Genomic DNA, 22,163 nt, shown 5'->3' with positions numbered 1-22,163 from the left:
CTGCAGCCATAATACACTGTGACATGGGGATAATGACACAGAGACCAGTGAAATAGACTAGAGAGCCTAGAATAAGCCCACACATGTGGGCATAAGGTTAAGTAATTTTTTACAAACTTAAAAGGGGAAACAATATATTTTTTTCATCAACCAATGCTGGGAAAACTAGATATCCACATGCACAAAAACGGAGTGGGGTGGGCATTTGGCCTAAGAGTTGCGATGTTCACATCCCACAGCAGAGTGCTGGCTCTGTTCCTAATTCCAGTAGCTGAGTCCCTGCCACCCACACAGGAGACCCAGGCTGAGTCCCTAGCTCCATCCTTGGACTGAGCTGCCCATGCTATTGCAGGCATTTGGTGAGTGAAGAAGAGGATACGAGATTTCTTGTTCTGCCTGCCTGCCTATACCTGTCTCGGCATCTCAAATTAATAAAAGTTTTACAAGAATGACATCGAATTCTTATCCATACACAAAAATTAACTCAAAATGGATCAAAGACCTAAACTTAAGAACTAAAACTATAAAATTCTGAGACAAAACATTGGGGCAAATCTTTCTGACAATGGATCTGAAAATGATTTCATGCATGTAACTCTTAAAGCACAGGGAACAAAAGAAAACTAAATTAGATTTCAACAAAATTAAGAGCTTTTTCACCAAAGGACACTATCAAGAAAGCAAAACAAAACAAAACAAAAACAACCTACAGAATAGGAGAAAATATTTGCAAATCACATCTCTGTCAAAGCATTAATGTTCAGAATATACGAAGAGGGGCTGGCGTCATGGCAAAGAGTTAAGCAACTGCTTCCAATGCCAGCATCCCATACCAGAGCTGCAGTTCAAGTCCTGGCTACTTCACTTCTGATCCAGCTTCCTGCTAACGCACCTGGGGAGGCAGTGAAAGATGGCCCACTCTCTGCCACCCAAGTGGGAGACCAGGACACAGTTCCTGGCTCGTGGCTTCAGCCTAGCCCACACCTGGCTGTGGCAGCCATTTGGAGAATGAACTAGTGAACAGAAGATCTCCCTTATACACACACACTCTCTCTCTCTCTCTCACTCTGCTTTTTAAATAAATAAATCTTTAAAATATATATATATATAAACCATTCTTCCAACTCAACAATAACAAAAGCAAACCAATTAATAAAGGAGCAAAAGATCTGAATAAATAATTTTTCAAACAAATGGTCAATAAACATATGGAAAGATGATTCAGCATCACTAGGCATTAGGCAAATACAAATCAAAAATCACAATGAGATACCACTTTATACCTACTATAATGGCTGTGGGAAAATAACAAGTGTTGGTGAGAATGGAGAACCTGGAATCCTCAAGTACTGCTTCTGGGAATTTAAAGTGGTGTAGCCACTGTGGAAAACAGACTGGCAATTCTTTAAAAGTTAAACACAGAAGTATCATTACAAACCAACAATTCCACCCCTCAGTATGTAGGAGTAGATATTCAATGGAATTGAAAGCAGTGCTTTGGACAGATACCTCACATCCGACATCAGAGTGTCTGGATTGAGTCCTGGATACTCCAGCTGTCTTCAAGAGCACCTAAGAGGCAATGGATGGTGGCCCAAACACTTGAGTTCCTGCCACCCATGTAGGAGACCAGGAAGGAGGTCAACACTAGTGGCATCAGCCTGGCCCAGCCTTGGCTACTACATACATTTGGGAAGTGAATCAGTAGATGGAACATTTCTTCCCCTTCCCCTCACCCCTGCCCCCACCTCTCTCTCTTTCTCTGTCAATACCCCATTCAAATAAAGAAGAAGAAAAAACTTTTCTCTGTTTTCTACATTTTCATTCAACTACTCTTTGGATGAATAAAGAAATTTATGTTTTAAACCCTTTTCAGGGGTCAAGATGTACATGGTCCATCAGTATAAATTTTTCCTCTCTAGGTAGGAAATTTTGTGCATTTGGACCAGCACTGACACAGGATTTACTCACCAAGGGCTCCTTGTGTGAAAAGATCACCTACAATGATTTAAAGAAGTTCTCTGCCACCCAGCAAAGCTGACGCTCTCTACCAGGCAAGCCAGCCTAGCCTGCCAGAGGCCCACACACCACAGCCCTTGTGAGCCACAACCTCTCCTTCTCTGCCAGTCCTCTGGGTGCTGGACGAGCTGGGTAGGGGCTGCCAGGGCCCCTCCAAGGCACAGCTTCCTCTGGATGTGTGAGAAAGCCCCCAATTTGACCTTCGACCAACAAATTAAAACAGGAATAGCAACTCAGACATGCAAGTGAGAATTTTCCTTCAATTTAATTAATCCAAATTGTTACTATGAATTTACCCTCACAAGTACCCTAAGAGCTCCCCAGGGGGTCCAGTCTGCTTGGTGAATAACACTGACACTGAATTGGGTTTTTAAGCAGGACCCAAAAGACCTGTTCTCCCCTTCCTGACAAGTAAATAAAACGGCAGGGAGATCAAATAACTCACTAAAAAGAAGATATAATTTTTTATCTTCCTTTTTACAGTCTCATATCCACTTCCGTTGGGAATAACAAAGTCTGAATTCTTATGCAACACTTATCTAAATGTGTCGATTTTATCGGATTGATGAATTTTGCTAACAAAAGGCTGTGCCAGGAAATCTTTTATGACATATTTGGCCCATTCACAGGGCTGGAGCTTTAATTTAACCAACTTGAGAATTCTGAGGGAGAGCTGCAGGTGTTGGATCTGAAAAAAGAAATCATAAATGGGAAGGCATATCAATCTTTATGACAGGGAAACAAAAACACTCTCCACTCGCTTGCCCTCCACAGGCAGGAGAAGGAGAGGCGGAAGGAGCAGGATATTGTCTCAGGCTGCATAGCAAAGAGGAAGCAGCCCCGTCTCCCAGTGACCGCTGTTTAGTATTGATCAAAAGGGACCAGCCCAGAGAGGAAGAGAGAAATTGATAAAACAATGAGGTTTGCCAACACCGTGTGCTCAACAAGCACATTTTCCCATTTTCTTGACTGCATCAGAATTAGTCATTCCTGCGCCAGGTGCCTTTTGGTCCCACAGGCCCCCTGCCTCCCACTCCTCCCACCCACCCAGGAGCACCTCTACGCTTCAGCCTCCTGCTCCCCGACGAATCAGAGCAGCCTGCTTGCAAGGTCTACGCACTTTCCTGTTAGAGATCTCTCCTGGCAGCCCTCCCTCCTGCACGGCCTCAACTCAGCCACACCTCCACTTCCGGGGAAACCACCACAGCCCATCTCCTCCTCCTCCCCCACTTTCTTACCCTTTTCCCCCCTCCTCCTCTTCCCCCTCCTCCATTTTCCTGCTATCTCCTGGGCCCTTGACTGCCAAGCCAGCCTTCCACCTGCAGCCAGTGGTCTCCTGATTGGAAAGCTCACTCAGCCTGGCACAAAAATTTGTCAATGACTTCCTACTCCGTCAGACAAAAATCATAGCCTGCAGAGACCCTCTGTGCTGTGGCACTCCCCCAGCTGGCCTCCAGCCACCACCCACTCTGCGGCAGACATTTCCCCTCCACCCTCAACTTCTCACCCTAAGAAATGAGCTGCAGATCACTGCATTTCCTTATGCTCCTGCATTTTTCAGCTTCTTTTCACACAGCACCTCAGCCTTTACCTGGTGTTAACGCAAGTCTGATGCTGAGCAAGCAGCAGGTGAGAGTCGGCTCCCTGGGATGGAAGCAGACACCTGCCAGCCCCATCCAGGCCCCAGAGCCTTCAGCTTACACAAGCATCCCTCCATTAGCAAACCTACTTGGTGTTCTCTAGGGTTTTCTGCATCTTCTTGGTCATTTTGTCAATCGCTGCCTGTCTCTTCCCCTCTGCCAAGAGGTCTATCTTGTTGAGCACCACGACCAACTTTTGGCAGGCGATCTGGCCAATGACCAGGCACTCTGCTGACTGGGTCTGCATTCCCTTGGTCACGTCGATGACCAGCATCATCAGGTCAATGATCTGGGCTCCTGGGGGAGAGAACACACAGTTACAAAGGGGAAGTGGGTGTTAAGGCCCCAGGTCAGGCAAAACATTGTGCTGAAATGGGCAACATGGAAGGAATGGTGACCCCACACCTCCTGGCTTCGACCTGTGCAAGGTGCTTACACGCGAGGATCTCACCGACACCTCAGAACCGCCTCAAGAGACAGAGCAGAAAGCGAAGCCCACAAAACGCAGAGCTCGCCCAAGGGTGAGCAGCTGACATGCGCAGCAAGGCTGAGATTGGGGGAAGGCTTGCCTGACTCTGAAGCACTAATCCTATCGCTTTCATTCCAACGACACAGGAAGAAATGTCCCCGCAAGAAAAGCTCCCGCTTTGTGCTGGTCTGCAAATGCTGAGATGGGCACTCACTAAGCACGAGGAGACACAGACAGAAAAAGTAAGAGGAAGAGGGATGAACAGTGTCTTCCCGCAACACTGTGGTTCACTGAGGACCATGCCGTGCAAGGCGAGTGCTATCTACTCACTTCCTATTCTGTTTGGGAGGCTCTAGTTCCTTCTGGAAGGCAAGGATACTCACAGCTCAGCTACATAACCCCTGAGCGGAATGTGTTTGTGCACGCACGTATGCGCGTGGCTGAAAGCATCACCTTCATGGAAGGTACCCAGAGCCAAACAGCAGCAGGAGCCATCAATGAGGGGACACTGCCAGAAGCCAACGAGACCGTGCCCTTTATAATGGGAGGTAGAGTCGTTTCTAAAAACAGGCCGGCGCCGTGGCTCACTTGGCTAATCCTCCATCTGCGGCGCCGGTACCCGGGTTCTAGTCCTGGTTGGGGCACTGGGTACTACTCCCAGTTGCTCCTCTTCCAGTCCAGCTCTCTGCTGTGGCCCGGGAGGGCAGTGGAGGATGGCCCAAGTGCTTGGGTCCCTGCACCCGCATGGGAGACCAGGAGGAAGCACCTGGCTCCTGGCTTCGGATCCACGCAGCACTGGCTGTAGTGGCCATTAGGGGAATGAACCAATGGAAGGAAGACCTTTCTCTCTGTCTCTCTCTCACTGTCTCTCTCTCTCTCTCTCTAACTAGTTCTGCCTGGCAAAAAAAAAAAAAAAATATACACACACACACACACACACACACCAGTGTGCTTCTGCAAAAGCAGAAAAACACAAATATTTTCTACATTGAAGCAAATGGTGACTCCTTTTTGAGTCTACGAGAGAGTGCCCATCAGGGTATTTTCAGGACCAAATGACGGGGAGGAGAGGAAGACGGCTATGTGCACGACCCTGGTACCCCACCCCTGCTGGGGCTGAGAAGAGGACCTGGTCTGTGGGCACAGTGACGACATGTACCACTGCCGCTCCCTCCCTCCATCAGCCTGCTGTCCTCAGATCCAGAAAGGGAGACTCAGAGACAGGAGGTCACCTGCTCCGGATCACACAGCAACTGGAAACAAAGGGGTCCTGACGCCACTACTGTAGAATTCTCCCCTGCTGGAGCCCTCTAGCCTCCCCAAGGAGACACAGTGTGTGTCTCTGACTCCAGGCAGGCCTATGGACACCCCAACTCTCTTCCCTCCCTGGTCTCACGTCCCACCTCATCTTGTCAGCCAGGGACATGGTCCCCAACGGTCAGCAGGGCAGCCAAGCTGAGCACACAAAACAGCAGTGGCAGAATCTGCCCAGTCCAGGCACTGGGTGGGGGAGCCCAGGTCTCAGCTAGAGACTGGGGGTCACTGCCTCCATCATCCACTATGAACATGACAAATTGCTTACCCAGATGAGACTTTTTTTTTTTTTTTTTTTTTAGAATTGAGGCCTACATGACCTCACCATCTGGCAGAATCCTTCTCGTATCTTCTGAATCACCAACTCGCCTCTGTCCCAGCTCAGCCCCCAAAGCCACATGAGGCTCGGCTGGTTCCCTAACTGACCGCTTCACTTCCAACTTGTTCCACTAAAATCCATGCTCCTAATAACCTCCCCAAGGGAATTTTCTAAAAATAATGAAACTGATTCATACACTGTTGGGGGAGGGGGAGTTAAAACTGGAAGACTTCTATGAAGTTCAACTAGGAAGCAGCTACCAAAGTGCACAGCATCTCGCACAGAACCCAGCTGGGTACATGTGAAATGTCCCTGTGCGTGTTTGCAGGAAAGCACATCGACATCCCTAAGGGAGGACAGGTCAGCAACTAACAAATGATGCTACTCTCAGGCAAAAGAATACTATACACCCATTAAAAAGAATGAGGAGCCAGCGCCGCAGCTCAATAGGCTAATCCTCCACCTAGTGGCGCCAGCACACCGGGTTCTAGTCCCGGTTGGGGCGCTGGATTCTGTCCCGGTTGCCCCTCTTCCAGGCCAGCTCTCTGCTGTGGCCTGGGAGTGCAGTGGAGGATGGCTCAAGTCCTTGGGCCCTGCACCCCATGGGAGACCAGGATAAGTACCTGGCTCCTGCCATCGGATCAGCGCGGTGCGCTGGCCGCACTGCGCCAGCCGTGGCGGCCATTGGAGGGTGAACCAATGGCAAAAGTAAGACTTTTCTCTCTGTCTCTCTCTCTCACTGTCCACTCTGCCTGTCAAAAAAAAAAAAAAAAAAAAAAAAAAGAATGAGGAAGCCCCTCCTGTACTACCATGGAACGATCTCCAGGGCAGAGTGAGAGGGAAAAACAAGGGCGCGACAGTGCGGGGTGCTAAAAACAGGGAAAAGGGTGGGGACGCGTGCGTGTGCGCGTGTGTGTGTCTGTTGAGCACTTGCCCCTCTGTGTATGAAACCTCTCTGAAGGAATATAAAGAAACCAACGCCTTTGTTGTCCAATGGGGACAGAGAGAAAATGGGGTAGGAAGAGAATTCTCCTCTGCACATTCTTCTTTTCACTTTAAATACAGCTTTGCAGAATCCATTTTGATAACCATACAATGATCATTTAAGTGCAGAAATAAATAACTAAGAAAATAAAGCACAGACCTGGTCATGCTGTTCTCTTGCCAAGTCCTCTGAATAAAATCACCCTGACCCTGGCTCCAGAGTTCCTTGCCTGTTACCTACGTGCTGGTTCACATCTGTGCCGGGCACCATGCTGTGGGCTGCATAAAACCCCCTTTCCTGGGGCCCCATGACACTCGCACTTCCCCCCATGAGGTGAAACTGAGGATACCCACCCTACCCCAACAATGCATCCAACCACCTCCCTGTTCCTCCCAGCCACCAGCCACCCTGGGGACTGGTCACAGGCCATGAAGCGGGCTCTCGAGGATGGGTGGGATGAAGCCTGCAGGTTCACCTGGGGATCCCAGGCTGCGTGCTGTTCTCCGTGGAGACTTGACAGCCATCTTTTGCAAAAGGCTCCCAGCACCTGGTGCAGCGGGCCTCCAGCTCTGGTAGGCAGAGCTGTGTCCTCAGAGCTAAGGTTACCTCACAAACTGCTGAAGAGCTTTTCAGGAGTCACCAGCTGCCCAGCTGCCCAGTCCCTCACTACAGATGAGGAGCTCACAGCTTTGGATCTGTGAGGTGCTTGCCCATGGTTACACAGCACACAGGAGGCAGAGAAGAGAGCTGACCTACAGTGCCCCCGTCCTTCCCAGTGGGGACTCCAGCCGTGTGCCAGCCTTGTCCCCCCTGCTCCACTTCCCACCACACAGCCCTCCCCGCCTGGCCTCGGCTCCTGCTCTACCTGGAACACCTGCTCAAGCTTCACTCTCCCCTGGCCTCTGCCCCTCCACCCACTCGACTCTTGAGAGCTCAGAACCAAGCCTCAGTTTGCAATCTGTATTCACAGCACAGGGCCCAGCTTGGGCCCAGCTTAATAAATCTTTGTTGGGCTGAAATGAGCAAATGTTAGCTCTCCCCGCCTCCTCCACTTTATTTACCAGGAGCCTGTTCCTTTTCTCCAAGATTCAATTTCCTATTGGTATATACACCCTAGAGGGGTGCCTCGCCTCGCCTTGCCCCGCTGGCAGCAGGGGAAGCACTCACATGTCAGGCCCTGTCACCTCGCATGCCTGTCGGGATCGTGGGGATGGGAAATGAACTGACCGACAGACCCAGGAAGCCGAGTGTGGACAGAACCCACACACCCAGCTACAAGCCGCCTTTGTTCCAGTGAGCACACAGCGCTGCTCTAAGGCCAGGCTCTTGAGCAGACCCCTCTGCGGCGCGGCCAGCGCCAGGGACTTGTAAGGAGACCAGAGGTCACGGCAGCCCGACTGGCCGTGCTGAGAAGCAGGGCACCGCCGTGAAGCGGGGTCAGCACCAGGCAGGGGCCGCTGCCCGGCAGCAGCTCTCAGTTCCTCTCATTTCTCCATCAAACTTTTGATCAGACGGCAGGAAGTGACACAACTGGCCTGTCCTGTCTTTTCAAAATCCCTGGTATTGCCACAGAATGAATCAAACAGTGTCCCTCCCGATTCCCACGGACCCAGGGTAGGAAATCATTGTGAGACCAGAGGGACAGAGTGAGCGAGTGGGTGGGAAACACAAGACAAAAAACGCGAGCCTTATAAATGGCCCTCTATACTGCCCAACCCGTCAGAGCTTTTCATCTGGCTGTGCTGACTGCGGGACCCTTGAAAGGTCTGCAGAGTAATTATTACAGGGTTAAAGTTGCTCCTACTCTGAGAAATGACAGTTTCCAACTCTGTAGATTATATATCTGAATCATCTCAAAACTAAAAATAATGAAAAGCTTACAAAGGTCAGCATTTAGCAAAGTATAAATTCTCTGAGAAGTCATTTTCCTTAAGCAAAAACTTGTCAGAAAAACATTTCAGTGGAGAAATTGAATATCAAATTGTAAGCATTTTTTTAGCAATTTAAAAATCAGATTTTTTAAAAATCAAAAGCTGTGGTCATTATAAGAAGAAAAATAATATTAAAGAAAATTTGTTTTCAACTGGTGGTTGTTTTTTTAAAAAGATTTATTTATATAAAAGGTAGAGTGAGAGACAGACAAACAGAGAGACAGAGAGAGAGAGAGAGAGAACAAACAGAGAGATCTTCCATTGCTGTTTCATTCCCCAAATTGCCATAACGGCCAGGGCTATGCCAAGTTGAAGCCAGGAGCTTCTTCTGGTCTGCCACATGGGTGCAGGGGCCCAGGGACTTGGACCATCTTCCATTGCTTTCCCAGAAGCAATAGCAGGGAGCTGGATAGGAAGTGGAGCAGACGGGACTTGAACCAGTATTCATATGAGATGCTGGCACTGCACGATGAAGTTTAATCTGCTGCACCACAGCACCGGCCCCTCAACTGGTGACTTTTTAAATATCCAATGAACACTGTAAAGACAGAGTACTTTGAAATGTTCATAGAAAACGAATTAAAAGTATGAGTCTAGGGGATGGCACTGTGGCGTAGTGGGTAAAGCCGCCGCCTGAGGTGCTGGCATCCCATATGAGTGCCAGTTCTAGTCCCGGCTACTCCATTTCTGATGTAGCTCTCTGCTATGGACTGGGAAAGCAGTGGACGATGGCCCAAGTCCTTGGGCCCCTGCACCAGCATGGGAGACACAGAAGAGGCTCCTGGCTCCTGCCTTCAGATCAGCACAGCTCTGGCCACTGTGGCCAACTAGGGCGTGCACCAGCGGATGGAAGACCTCTCTCTCTCAGCCTCTGCCTCTCTGCAATTCTGCCTTTCAAGCAAATAAATAAATCATTAAAAAAAGTATGACTTTATTTTGATACAAAAATTTTTCAAAATTCATGCAGTCTTTTCATAACAAGCATTTCCATGTATTATGAAAAATTTCAGGACCAAAATAAGTTCATAATTTAAAATTTTTAAAAATGTGTATTTATTTGGCCGGTGCCGTGGCTCAATAGGCTAATCCTCCGTCTTGTGGCACGGGCACACTGGGTTGTAGTCCCGGTCGGGGCACCGGATTCTGTCCCGGTTGCCCCTCTTCCAGGCCAGCTCTCTGCTGTGGCCCGGGAGTGCAGTGGAGGATGGCCCAAGTGCTTGGGCCCTGCACTCCATGGGAGACCAGGATAACACCTGGCTCCTGCCTTTGGATCGGCGCGGTGCGCTGGCCGCAACGTGCCAGCCGCAGCGGTCATTGGAGGGTGAACCAACGGCAAAGGAAGACCTTTCTCTCTGTCTCTGTCTCTCACTGTCCACTCTGCCTGTCCAAAAAAAAAAAAAAAAAAAAGTGTATTTATTTGAGAGGCAGAGAGAAAGTTGATTCACTTCTCAAATGCCTGTGGGGGAGGGGAGGGAGGTGCACAAAGCCAAGAGGCAGGAACTCAATCAGGGACTGGATTATTGGAGCCCTTACTGTTGCCTCCCAGAGTCTCCGTTAGCAGAAAGCTCGGATGTGGACACCCTAAGCATTGTCTTAACCACTACACCAACACCTACCCCATAAATTCATCCTTTCAATTCTATTTTTGCAAGAACTTTTTGAAGTATCTGTGCACACTGTTATCAGCCCCTTTGCTGCAGCAGCAATTTACCACATGCCAAATCCATGAGATCTCCCTGGCCTCAGCCTCCTCGCTGAGGGAATGAGGGGCACTCAATGCCACCTCGCAGGACTGCAGTGAGGTGAGGGGAGATGAACACAGGCGAGACCAGGTTGGGAGCAGCGCCTGGACGTGAGGACTCCTCGACACTGGCTGCTGCCATGGCTTTACTTTACTGCTGCTCCCATGACACGCGGCGTGCGGATTTACACGTCTACATCTCCTCGGAGCGGCCTCTCAGCCCCAGCGTGGCTCCACAGGTGAGTAACAAGCGGCAAGGACTAAGAGAGGTTTGAGCTCGGCCCACAGAGCTGTCTGTACGACAGTACCCTGCATCCTTGAGCAGCCAGACCTTGTGTCTAGATAAATTTGTGGCTCTACACGGGCAGGGTGCAGGGGCAAGAAGCCCCTGTGGTGCTCCAGGACAGAGGAGGCAGATTTCAGCTCCTCAGAGCCCAGGGTGGGAGGAGGTGTCCTGGCCCGACAATTCTAGGGCGTGACCATCATTGCTGCTATTTTGATTATTTTTCAACGTATTACCTGTCTTTCTACTTACAGACAAGAAGACTAAGGCATCAACAACCCCATCTCTGTTTTTTACCATAATGGTGTCTGCCACCCTAACTAGAAATCCCAGGTGTCTGATGGGAAAACAGCCTGGAGGGAGTGCAAACTCCTATCGGGGGCCTTCAGCAGGGACTCCATTGAGATGGAGCTGCCATTCCGGGGAAGAACAGAAGGCAACAGAGAAGCCCACCTGAGTCCCCAAGCAGGCATGCTTCAGTGAGAGGGAGGCCAGGAGGCAGAGGGGAAGCAGCACCTACCCATCCCCTCCCCCACCCACTCCTACCCCTGCCAGCTGAGTAGCTTCAGGCAGTCTAAGTCTTGACCTCTTAGAGCCCAAGACTCCTCCTTTGTAGAGTGGGGATGCCAGAGACAAGAGCTTCAGGTGCAGGAGGGTGCCTAGGCCAGCACTTGCTGCATGCTCAGTGCAGCGTTGATTTTTGTATCACAAAGCCCAGCATAGTAAGAGCTCAAGAAGTAGCCAGCGCCTTCCCTTATGACTCATGTGTGCACAGAAGGCCCTGTGCACTCCAAGGAGGAAGAGGAAAAGAACTAACAGCAGTGCAGTTGACACCGCCAGCCCCAGCAGCACCAGCAACAGGCCCTCATGAGGGTTGGTGGTGGGCCCCGCCAGCAGCCTGGAGCACCATGTCCACCAAGGGGCAGGAAAGCTTTACTGCTGGAATTGATCTGCGAAGCTGGGCTACTCCACAACATCCTGTTGGGACCACCAGACCAGCAGGTAGAAGACTCCCAGTATGGAAAAGTGGGGTGGCCAGGGCTGGCCATGTCCCCTAAGTCTTCAGGTCCCAGCTTCCTGTTCTCTAGGTAAGGATGCACCACACGACATGGACCGCAAGAACAAGTATCAGGCGTCCCAAGTCCTGGAAGTAAGAGGTGGGAGCAGGGCACCAGGTCTGACCCACAAGCAACCCGAAAGGAATGGCCATCGCCTAAAGCACAGCCCCTGCAGACTGAGAGCTGGACGGGAGCCCAGTCCTCAGCTTGGGACTTCACACCACTGGCTGTAAACTGACAACCTGAAGACGCACCAGGCTCTGGAATGAGCCTTTTCTAGCCTATCCAGCACTTGTGGGAATACAAATGCATCACAAACAGTTGCAGTCTAAGAGACATCACATGAAAATCCAGACGAGCAGATGTGGAGAGGCTGCGCCTGTGTCCGGCATGGCTGAGGAGCAGCTGTCCCTCTGAGAAGAGCTGTATGCTCCCAGTTCTGCCCTGGTCCCCTCAACTCCTTGTTGCCTCATACCCCACCACTGACACAGCCAGAATTTGGGCTGTGACTTCTGCATTAGCTCAGATCCCCACCACAGCCCCAGAAGAGGAAGATGCTCTCATTTTCAGAATGAGCAATCTGAGGGCTGCTTACGCAACTGTCGATAGCAGAGCAGGGCTAGGGCCATGGGCTGTCTGACTCCAAAAGTTCTGCTTCTTCTGTTGCCAGCTGCCTCTTGGCCAGAGTCCCGCATTCCTGAGTCCTCTGGGAAGCCCCAGGCATCCTGAAGAGCAGGTGGGCAAGGCCTCGCGGGTGGAGGCAAAGGCAGGGCGGCCCACGTGCGCAGGCAGCCTGCCAGGGTCCTCCAGGACACACACGCCACCTGAGGCTGGCGCTGCAGGAGGGAGCGGGAGCAGACATTCATCACCACCTCAGGAGCCTCGGAGGAGAACAATGAGAGCCATGTCAGCGGTGGGGGAACAGGAGAAGCAACAAAGAGAGGCCGTGTAAGAGATCAAGGGGAAAAATAAACAGCCGCAGACAAGATAGCAGACAAATAGAGGTGCTGGATCCCTGCCAAAAGGAAGGAAAGCCAAAAAAACAATAAATGCTGGAGACCGCGGCCAAACACCCAGAGAGCTGCGACAGGGCAGCGTGCAGGCTGCAAGCACATTTGCGGCCATGAAATCATGGGTGTGTCACTCTCCCTCTCTGAGGCTCATGGTGCACATCCCAAAGAGGGACAACCACGCTTGGGACATGGGGATGATGAGTAGCCATCTAGATAACAGTGAAACAGTGCACCAAAATAAATACCCAATGGAGCAAAGTTTCTACATAAAACCAAAAAGCACTGGAAGAAAACATGTAAACATCTTTTCAATAATTTTTTTTTTAAATTTTTTTGACAGGCAGAGTGGACAGTGAGAGAGACAGTCAGAAAGAAAGGTCTTCCTTTTTTTTACCGTTGGTTCACCCTCCAATGGCCGCTGCAGCCGGTGCACCGCGCTGATCCGAAGGCAGGAGCCAGGTGCTTCTCCTGGTCTCCCCTGTGGGTGCAGAATCTGGCACCCCAACCGGGACTAGAAGCCAGTGTGCCAGTGCCACAGGCGGAGGATTAGCCTATTGAGCCACGGCACCAGCCATCAATAATCTTTAAAGTAAAAAATATTTAGGTGACATACGAAATTCAAAAACATAAAAGAGGGTCCGGTTCTGTGGCCCAGTAGGTTAATCCTCCACCTGTAGCGCCAGCATCCCATATGGGCACCGATTCTAGTCCCGGCTGCTCCTCTTCCAATCCAGCTCTCTGCTGTGGCCTGGGAAAGCAGTGGAGGATGGCCCAAGTGCTTGGGTCCCTGCACCCATGTGGGAGACCGGGAAGAAGCACCTGGCTCCTGGCTGTGGATCTGCGCAGCTCCGGCTGTTGTGGCCATTTGGGGAGTGAGCCAGTGGAGGGAGGACCTTTCTCTCTGTCTCTCCCTCTCACTGTCTGTAACTCTACCTCTTAAATAAATAAATAAATAAAATCTTTTAAAGAAATAAAAGAAACAAAGCAAAGATTGACAGATTCAGCAACATAAAAATCAAACATTTCTGCATGGAAAAAATATGACAAAGTCCAAAAGACTACTCTTCTGACTATGTCACACTAATAACAAAAGCAGCAAGAATCCGCTCAGAAATGAAGGCGTGATCGACAGCTAGCAGCGCACTCACTGAGCATGCCCACGTGCTGGGCCCAGGGCTGGTGCCTGAGGGTCAGCCAGCCAGCCCCAGCCAGGGCCAGTGCTAGCCAGAGGAAGTGAAGTCACAGCGAGAAACAGAGCAGAAGCAGGCTCAGCAACGTCCAGGAGTGGCCTCGGGGCAGAGCAGGCGAGACGTCTGCCCAAGTCCCGGCAGTGTTCTTGTATCTCTCCTTCAAGTTTCACATGATCTCCAAACACAAAGTTTAAAAATTGGTGGGAAAAAAGAGATGACTCCAGTCAGGGAGCTGAGAAAGGAGGAAAGAGAACTCACACTTACTGAATACCGTCCTGTGCAAGTACCAAGCACAGTAACCTCATTCATTTTCACAGCGTCCCAGGAAGTACTTACCATTTACCTCACAGACAAAAAAACTGACACATGGAGAGATGTGAAGAGACTTGCCAACAGTCACACGGCTAGCAAACTGGAGGAGGGGTTTCAAACGGAGATCTGTGTGTCAGCACAGCCTACCCTCTGGCGTCCTTGGGCCCGCGAGCACACCACGAGGATGAGGGAAGAAGTTGAGGTCAAGGTCAGAGGTTAGGACCAGATGTTCCCCACCTGAACAAAGCGTGAGAGGAAGTGATCCTCCATGGAAGCGTGAAGGCGCATAGGGGTCTCTCTAGGGGAACTTCCCCAGAGGAGGGGCTGACGGAGGCACGGATGAATGCAGGGGACAGGACTAAGGCACTCTTTGGCTGGCAGTCTTCAGATGCTGCGGGAATGAACCCAGTGCTCCCAGTCCACACGCCACTCCATGATTTCTGCCATGTCAGTGGATACTAGCTCCACTATGATGTACTTCTGTGTGTTTAAATCATCATTTTTTGAATTCAATTGTGTTTATACTAAAATGCTTACATGATAATACATGCAACATCAAAAGCTTGCCACAAGCAGAAATTAATGTATACATAAGTAGAATAGAAAAACAAAGCAATGTGACTAAACATTAGATGCTTCCTGGAGGGTATGAGCTGGCGAAAAACCTGGAGCTCAGGGCCACCTCTCTGTTAAATAGGGGTCAGCGTGAGCCACAGAAAGGCACACTGGCCCTAGAGGGATAGGACAAACTGCAGTAGGCATGACCTTCCCAGAGGGTCACAGCTGTGCCAGGGTCACTGCATCCCAGCTCCTGGTGGCCTGCAGTGAGGGACTTACTCTCTGGGGGCACTGCAGTGGCTGCCGCCTCTCACCGCTCCCTTTTCTCAGGAGGGCCAGAGGCAGAGTCACATCATGTACACGGAGCAGAGTCTTCCAAGCTCCCGTCGGGGCCGGAGTGGGTGACAGTCGCTGACACTTCCTTCCCAGATGGAAACAGACACGCGGCTATGCGGGGCCGCGGCGCTCCCAGCCTCGCCAGGGCGTTTGCCTTTCTGCCTCTCTAAGCTACTGTGTCATCGTCTATCTGGGGTAATCTTTTTAGCTGACTTTGCACAACAGTACAACTCCTGTTCAAGAGCAGTGAAAAGGAGCAGAAAATGGAATTTGAAATGTAGAAATAAAATAATTGTGGGCCCTGAGCTATAATTTGATTTCATGCTTTACAAGGAAATGAAAGAAGGCTTCCTTAAAATGTAGGGTTTCTGCTCTCTCTCCCCCCTCTCGAGCCCCCCCTCCCTTTAACCATTTTAGGATTTCCTCTAGCACCGAAGAGAAAATAGGATTGTGGAAAATGTTCAGTTCTCAAGTGTCACCACCACTCAGGGCAAGCTCGATTCTAATGTGAACTTCCCATTCTGGGTAAGAGGAAATTCTTCAATTAATAAACCGGGTGTGCGGAGGCCAGTCTTTTAGGTTTAATCAATTTCATCTGTACTTAGGATAAAAAGACTGACTATTCTACTTTTTTCCTCGTTTTCCTTCTTTAAAAAAATAATAAAATGAATGTTTTATTTTAAATTCTTTGAGGTTCGTATCTCCTGTTTCAGGAAATATTGTCTATTTCATGCAGTGAGTATGAAAACTACCCCCCCGCACCACGACACACACTTTTTTTTTTTTCTTCTGCTTCTGCTAAGAATTTTTATTCAAAAATAACTAAATTATCCTCTGCCCTCATATACTATAACAGCTTGGGAGATGATACAAATTGTACAGGATTTTGGCAGGCACCTTGAGAGGCTGGGGGAAGGGAGGGAAACAGACAAATTGCCAAATATGGATGCAAGAGCTACTTCTGGACAAAACAGCAAGAGGTGCACGCATGGGAATAGGAAGAAAACCCATGCTGGACAGCCCGAGCAAACGAGTGGTGCTGCAGACCCCAACACACACCCTGTGTCACTGTGTCACACAAGGGGCTGCCCCAGCAGAGGGTTCTCCCTGTGGTACTAAACAGCCACACTGAATACTGACCAGCCAGGAGTCTCAGGACCTACAGGGGACAGAGAGTCCCTGAGCCTCTGTTCCTTGGTGATTGCACTTGCCGAATCTTCCTCAGGTCCTGTGGTAGGAGTTGTGGCCAGGCCCTGCAGTGGAGAGCTGAGCACACGGCTCTGGGGAGGGTCACTGCAAGCAAGTCCAAATGCCTGCACCATTTGGCAGCTGTGTGGTTTTTCACAAAATGCCTAAAAACTCTGGGCTGTTTCTTCACCTATAAGATGGAGACAAGACCATGACTAACCTTTTGGGGAGCTGCATAATGCACTTAGCAACAGTGCTTGGGACAAAAAAGGCACCTGTCCCACAGGAAAAGAGGGCCCAGAGCCAGGGAGACTGCACCATTCACTGTGACCTCCTGTCTTCCCACGCCTTCAGCAAGGTACCGGGGGCTGGGGGTGTCTGTTCTTTTTTTAGTCATTATTTTTCATGGAAATTCTATCTTTGCGGTCTTGTCCTTGTGATTTCCACTGTGAAAACGAGAAAGTCTCATGACCTTTTTTTTTTTTTAAATTTATTTGACAGGTAGAGTTATAGACAGTGAGAGAGAGAGACAGAGCGAAAAGGTCTTCCTTCCGTTGGTTCACTCCCCTAATGGCTGCTACGGCTGGTGCTGCGCCGATCCGAAGCCATGAGCCAGGTGCCTCTTCCTGGTCTCCCATGCGGGAGCAGAGGCCCAAGCACTTGGGCCATCCTCCACTGCCCTCCCGGGCCACAGCAGAGAGCTGGACTGGAAGAGGAGCGACCGGGACTAGAACCTGGTGCCCACATGGGATGCCGGCACCGCAGGCAGAGGATTAACCAAGTGAGCTACGGTGCCGGTCCCAGTCTCATCACTCTTAACAGACGCTACCAACGATCGAGGTTGCCACAGGGCCAGGCAAGAACACATCAGGTACTAGAATCTGAGGCTCAGAAAAGCTGGAAACAGCTCAGCACACAGTAAGTGCTAATCACTAGGTGAGGGGGAGGAGGGCAAGCAGAAGGGGAGAGAGGGAAGGAGGGAGCGAGAGGAGGGGCTAGAGCAATCTTACAGCTGCAGTGTGGTGCAGCCAGCAGTCAAACCCAGCTCTGCCTGATCCAAGGCCCATTCAAATCCACCAGTCACCTCCACGGAGCCACCAAAGGCGATTTACCTTGAAGGCAGCACCCTGTGACCCTCAAGGGACATGGAAGGAAATTCCACCCAGTGTCCAGGGTGTACCTGCAGGCGTGCAGCCACCATGAGAGCGAGGGTGGTGGTGGAGGTGGGGGAGATGGGCTTTGAAGGAACATGCTGGATTTCACTTCAGCGTCCCCTTTCGGTAGGCCCAGTGAGAACTGTCCAAGGGCCTTTACCTCTCTGAGCCTCAGTTTGCCCCATGTGCAAAATGGGGATCTCCAGGGGTGTGAGGCTGACACAGAGCCTGAAGGCCTCATCCAGGGCCCGAGTCCTCTCACAAGTTCTAACATGAAAAACAAACAAACAAACAAAAAACCAACCTGTCTTGAAGCAAAATAGAAGCAGTAGTTCCAAATATGAAGAGGCTCTGTATTACCTATTCCTAAAAAAGTTTTATCTATTTGAAAGGTAGAGTAACAGAAAGAACAGAAAGAGATACATTTCATCTGCTGGTTCATTCCTCAAATGCCCACCAACAGCCAGGGCTGTGCCAGGCCAAAGCCAGGAACTCTATTCAGATCTCCCACATGCACAGAGCCCAAGCATTTGGGCCATTGCCTACTGTCTCCCAGGCAGGTAAGCAGGAAGATGGACTGGAAGCAGAGGCGGAACCTGATCCCAGGCACTCTGACATGAGATGCGGTGTCCCACATGGTGGCTTAACCCATTCTGCTATAGTACCCACATCTGCATTATCTTTTAATTCCATTTTCCATGGACTTCTAAAAGCCCCCTCATAAAAGTCTCCTGGGACTAGCATTGTGGTACAGTGACTTAAGCCACTGACTGTGAGGCCAGCATCCCAAATAGGAGTGCCATTTGAATCTGAGCTGCTCTGCTTCCAATCCAGCTCCCTGCTAATGAGCATCCTGGGAAGCACGAGGTGATGGTCCATGTACTTGGGTGCCTGCTATCCATGAGGGGGATCTGGATGTAGTTCCCAGATCCTGGCTTTGGCCTGGTCCAGCAGCCATGGTTGTTGCAGCCATCAGGGGAGTGAACTAGCTGATGGAAAATTCTCTCTCTCCATCTCTCTGTCTCTGTCTCTCTATTTCACTCTCTTCCTCTCTCACTGATACTCTTTCAAACAAACAAATAAATCTTAAAAAATAAAAGCCCTCCAGGGCTGCTAGGTACCTCACATGAGCAATGTGGCTGAGCATCAGCTAAGGTGTGAACCTACAGGACAGGGAGACCTCCCTCGCCCTATCCTGGGGTAGAAGGAGGAGGGGACAGTCTTTCCTGAGGTCCAGCCCATCATGGTCAGACAGGAATGTAGGCCTGGAGTTGCCAGATCCTCTGATTTTTCAAGAGAAGCCAAAAATCTGGACTATTGTATGAAATTTGCCAATTTTTAAATGTTGACAACCAATTCAGAAAAATGTTTAAACTGTATGGCCCAAACAAAACATGTCCATGAGCCAAGCCTGGCCCGCAGCTCCCCAGTGTGAGATCTCTGCAGTGAGTTTTCTCTAGAAAGGAAAGTTGGAAGAAAAGGAATAAAAACTCTGTACCTATTTCAGAAAAGCACTCAGGAATCTCTGCTGAGCCCAGAGCAGGGCAGCCTTGCCAGCCCAACCCTTCCTGCTCCTAGGAGCCATATCTTGTCCTTAATGGGGGTGGGGCTGAACTGGCGGGAAAGAGCAGTGCACTCTTTGGCATCACAGGCTTGGGGGTGGGCATCACAGCTCAGACCTCGGCCCCTCCAGCTGGGCCTCTTCCCTTCCTGGCCCCAGCTTCATCTGAGGCTGATGAGGAGGCAGCACTAGGCTACCCACCACAATCACTCTACTCTCTGTGCATCCCGACACTCTGGGCCAAGGCCCCACAGCCAGCATGATAACATCATATAAAAATAGGGACGATCAAAGCAGTGTCTCCCTCACAGGGTTCTCACGGAGAGTGACGGGGTTAACCACGTGGAGCTCCCACTGAGGTCTGACACTTCTCTCTGGTGAGGTTTTCTTCACAGATTTTCATACAGAGTCTCAGTCTAACCCTGGTAGGTGGAACATCCAAGGCGATGATTTTCCTGGTTGAATGAAGCAGGAAAACCTCAGAGACAGCAGCCTGGACGCCCTCCAGGACAGAAGCCATCCTCACCAAGTCTGTGCTATCAAGCCTCTTCCATGAGAAAGCAGAGCTGACGGCGTAGCTGACACATAATGAACGTGGTGCTCCCTGCAAGCTAGGCACCATTCTACACTCCTTGTAGGAATTAGCTCATTTAATGCAGTCTTAGGCCAAGGGTACTATTAACAATACCCCCATTTTTCAGATGAGTACATCAAGGCACGGGGAGGTTACATCACTTGCCCAAAGTCAAAGAGCTAGTAATCGGCAGGGAAGGGACAGGACTGAACCCTAGGGACTCTTAGCCCAGAGCCCTGGTTTCTAAAAGCACTATGTCATCCTCTTTGGAGAAGGGAGTGAAGACCAAAGCAGGACAAGGTCAGGGCTCCCCCTACTGCCCACAGCTGCATACCCCAGCCTCACACCCAGCACTCGCGGTCTCCGCAGACTCATCCGGAGCAGCTAAGCTCCTCTGAGCTGTTTACTTAGCCTTACTCACGATCACCCCAGGACCTTGGCACGTGCACAAGAGCCTGAGACAATCCTCCACCTTCTCCCCTCTCCTTTGGCCTTCACACCACAGCTGAGACATCACCTCCCCAGTCTTTTCCAGGCTTTTTTTTCGGGGTCCCACAGCCCCAACAATGCCCTGACAGTCCTGTGGTATTCCCAGAGCCCCCCAGAGCCTCACAGGCTGGCACAGAGAGGTCCCAAAGAATCCCTAACACCCAACACAGCACACAGTAGGAGCTCAACAAATATTTATGGAGTCAATGAGAAGCACAGAGGGGCTGGAGAAGGTGGGCCTTTCACTGACAGGAATGCGTCATCATGAGGCGATCACAGAGTGCACTTGCACACATCCACACAGTGTCACCCCTGCATACCCAGGCCAGGCATAATCTCATGGGACTACAGAGTGGGTACCACTGTGCTTAGCACGTCCCCTCCCGTAGAGATTATTTAGTTCCTCTCTCTTCCTCAGGGGTGCCACACTAGTAACATTTCAAAACGTATGCAGACTTGTTTAGAAACAGAAAAAAAGGAGAAGTGCCGAGCCCTGAGGTGGACAGGCCAAGGGAAGGATCATGCACTGGAAGACCAGGGTCCCCAGGCTTGTAGAGAGAGGACCCAGGGGCCGCTGAGGGCTGCACCCACCTCCAAAGACCCCAAGCGAACCTGAATGAGGACAAGGATGGGTCCTTACACGTCACCTTTACAGAGGAAGAAAGTACGACTCGGAGCAGTGAGGAACCTCTCACCCAGGCCACACTGCCGGCCAAGACGGAGCCGGGACTCAGGCTCAGTCTCAACTCCTCCCCAGCCCGACTCCTGTCCCGCCTCGTGGAAGCAGGGTTCACCCTCCTCGACTCTCACACTGCTCTGAGGAACAACAGTTGTCACTGTGGCCTCAACACAAACCAGCCCCAGAGAGCCCCTATCTGAAGCAGAGAAACCACGGCAGCACATTCGTGATGGAGCCCAACCAAAGGGGCTGGCAGGGCAAGGCCTACACACACCCGTCAGGAGCTCCGGCGAGCAGAGCGTCCTCAGGGTGCAGGGTCACAATACCAGAGGCAGCGGACCTGAGACAGTGGACCTCAGAAGCTGCTTGCTCGGAGAACAGGAGACAAAAAAAGGGGGGGGGGGGGGCGCCTTCCATAAAAAGTCAGTAAAATCAGCAGAATTCCTTCATGAAAAGGGTGGAATTAGCATATGGCCTCAGCTGCCAAGTGAGACCATTGAAGCAAGCAATGTAAATGAGTTCAAGACACAATTAGACATTTTTCTGGACGGAGACACAGGGACTGAAGAAGGCATGGCAGGTCACATTTCAGAAGGAGCAGCAGGAGCACATTTCACTGTGAAGCCGTCTGCGGAGCCCACCACGTCCTGAGAGCCCTGAGCATCAACCAGAGACAGGACGGCATCAGAGTGGTGCCAGGAGCAGGGAGACTCCCTGAGGGAGGAGACAGGCGGCCCAGCCTGGTGTCCCAGGCAAGCATCCCCACCTCGGAGTACTGTCCCTTCCCACTGTTAAGTTCCCAGGATGCCTCACACGGTCCCTGCCAACCAGCTGCAAGGATCCAGACTGGCATCAGGCACTGACCGTAAAGTCTGTTCTGCTCTGTGCCACTCAGCTGCACTGGGTACCAGACTGCAGAGACAAATGACACCCAGTCCCTACCCCTCGAGGGGTTCACGGCGCACTGGGGAGGGGACCTACACAGACAGTATCCACACGGTAAGGCGAGTAAATGCAAGCTGAGAAGTTTCTGTCACACAAGCCCAGCCATGGGGATTTAGTGAGTGGAAGGAGAGAGGAGACCAGAAAGCTGAGGAAAGAGGCCGTTCCGGGTGGGGGACACAGCGGGAGGCTACGGAAGCCCCAGCTGCCAGCAGTGCGCTGGGGATGCTGAGCCTGCAGTTCCCCAGGATCTTTGGGGAGACGGCCAGATCACCTCGAGCTTTGAGAAAAAAGGACGGAATGACCAGAGGCGCCAACCGCGGGCCCGTGGGCCAGATATGACTCAACAGCAACAAGCCGGGCCAGCTGTTCCCAATCTTCTCGAGAGCGCAGCACATGTGGCCCACC

General features: G+C 50.9%; 1 protein-coding gene across 2 annotated transcripts in view; it reads right to left on the bottom strand.

Moving 5' to 3' along the window:
- The window catches only part of EEFSEC (eukaryotic elongation factor, selenocysteine-tRNA specific), a 242,339-nt gene that overhangs the window by 146,955 nt on the left and 73,221 nt on the right, over positions 1 to 22,163 (bottom strand). Inside the window, exons 1-2 of one of the 2 annotated variants that reach the window (XM_017343713.3) lie at positions 12,102 to 12,218; positions 3,749 to 3,956 (exon numbers count right to left, since the gene is read on the bottom strand). In XM_017343713.3, the coding sequence (XP_017199202.2) occupies positions 3,749 to 3,936 (188 nt within the window). In that variant the 5' untranslated portion in view covers positions 3,937 to 3,956; positions 12,102 to 12,218. Of the gene's footprint in view, positions 1 to 3,748; positions 3,957 to 12,101; positions 12,219 to 22,163 lie in introns of those variants that run through there. The other variant, XM_002713149.5, reaches the window with a different exon arrangement.

Source organism: Oryctolagus cuniculus, chromosome 10, assembly GCF_964237555.1.
Source record: "Oryctolagus cuniculus chromosome 10, mOryCun1.1, whole genome shotgun sequence".
Classification (NCBI taxonomy): domain Eukaryota; kingdom Metazoa; phylum Chordata; class Mammalia; order Lagomorpha; family Leporidae; genus Oryctolagus; species Oryctolagus cuniculus.
This window is presented reverse-complemented; position numbering and strand designations above follow the sequence as displayed.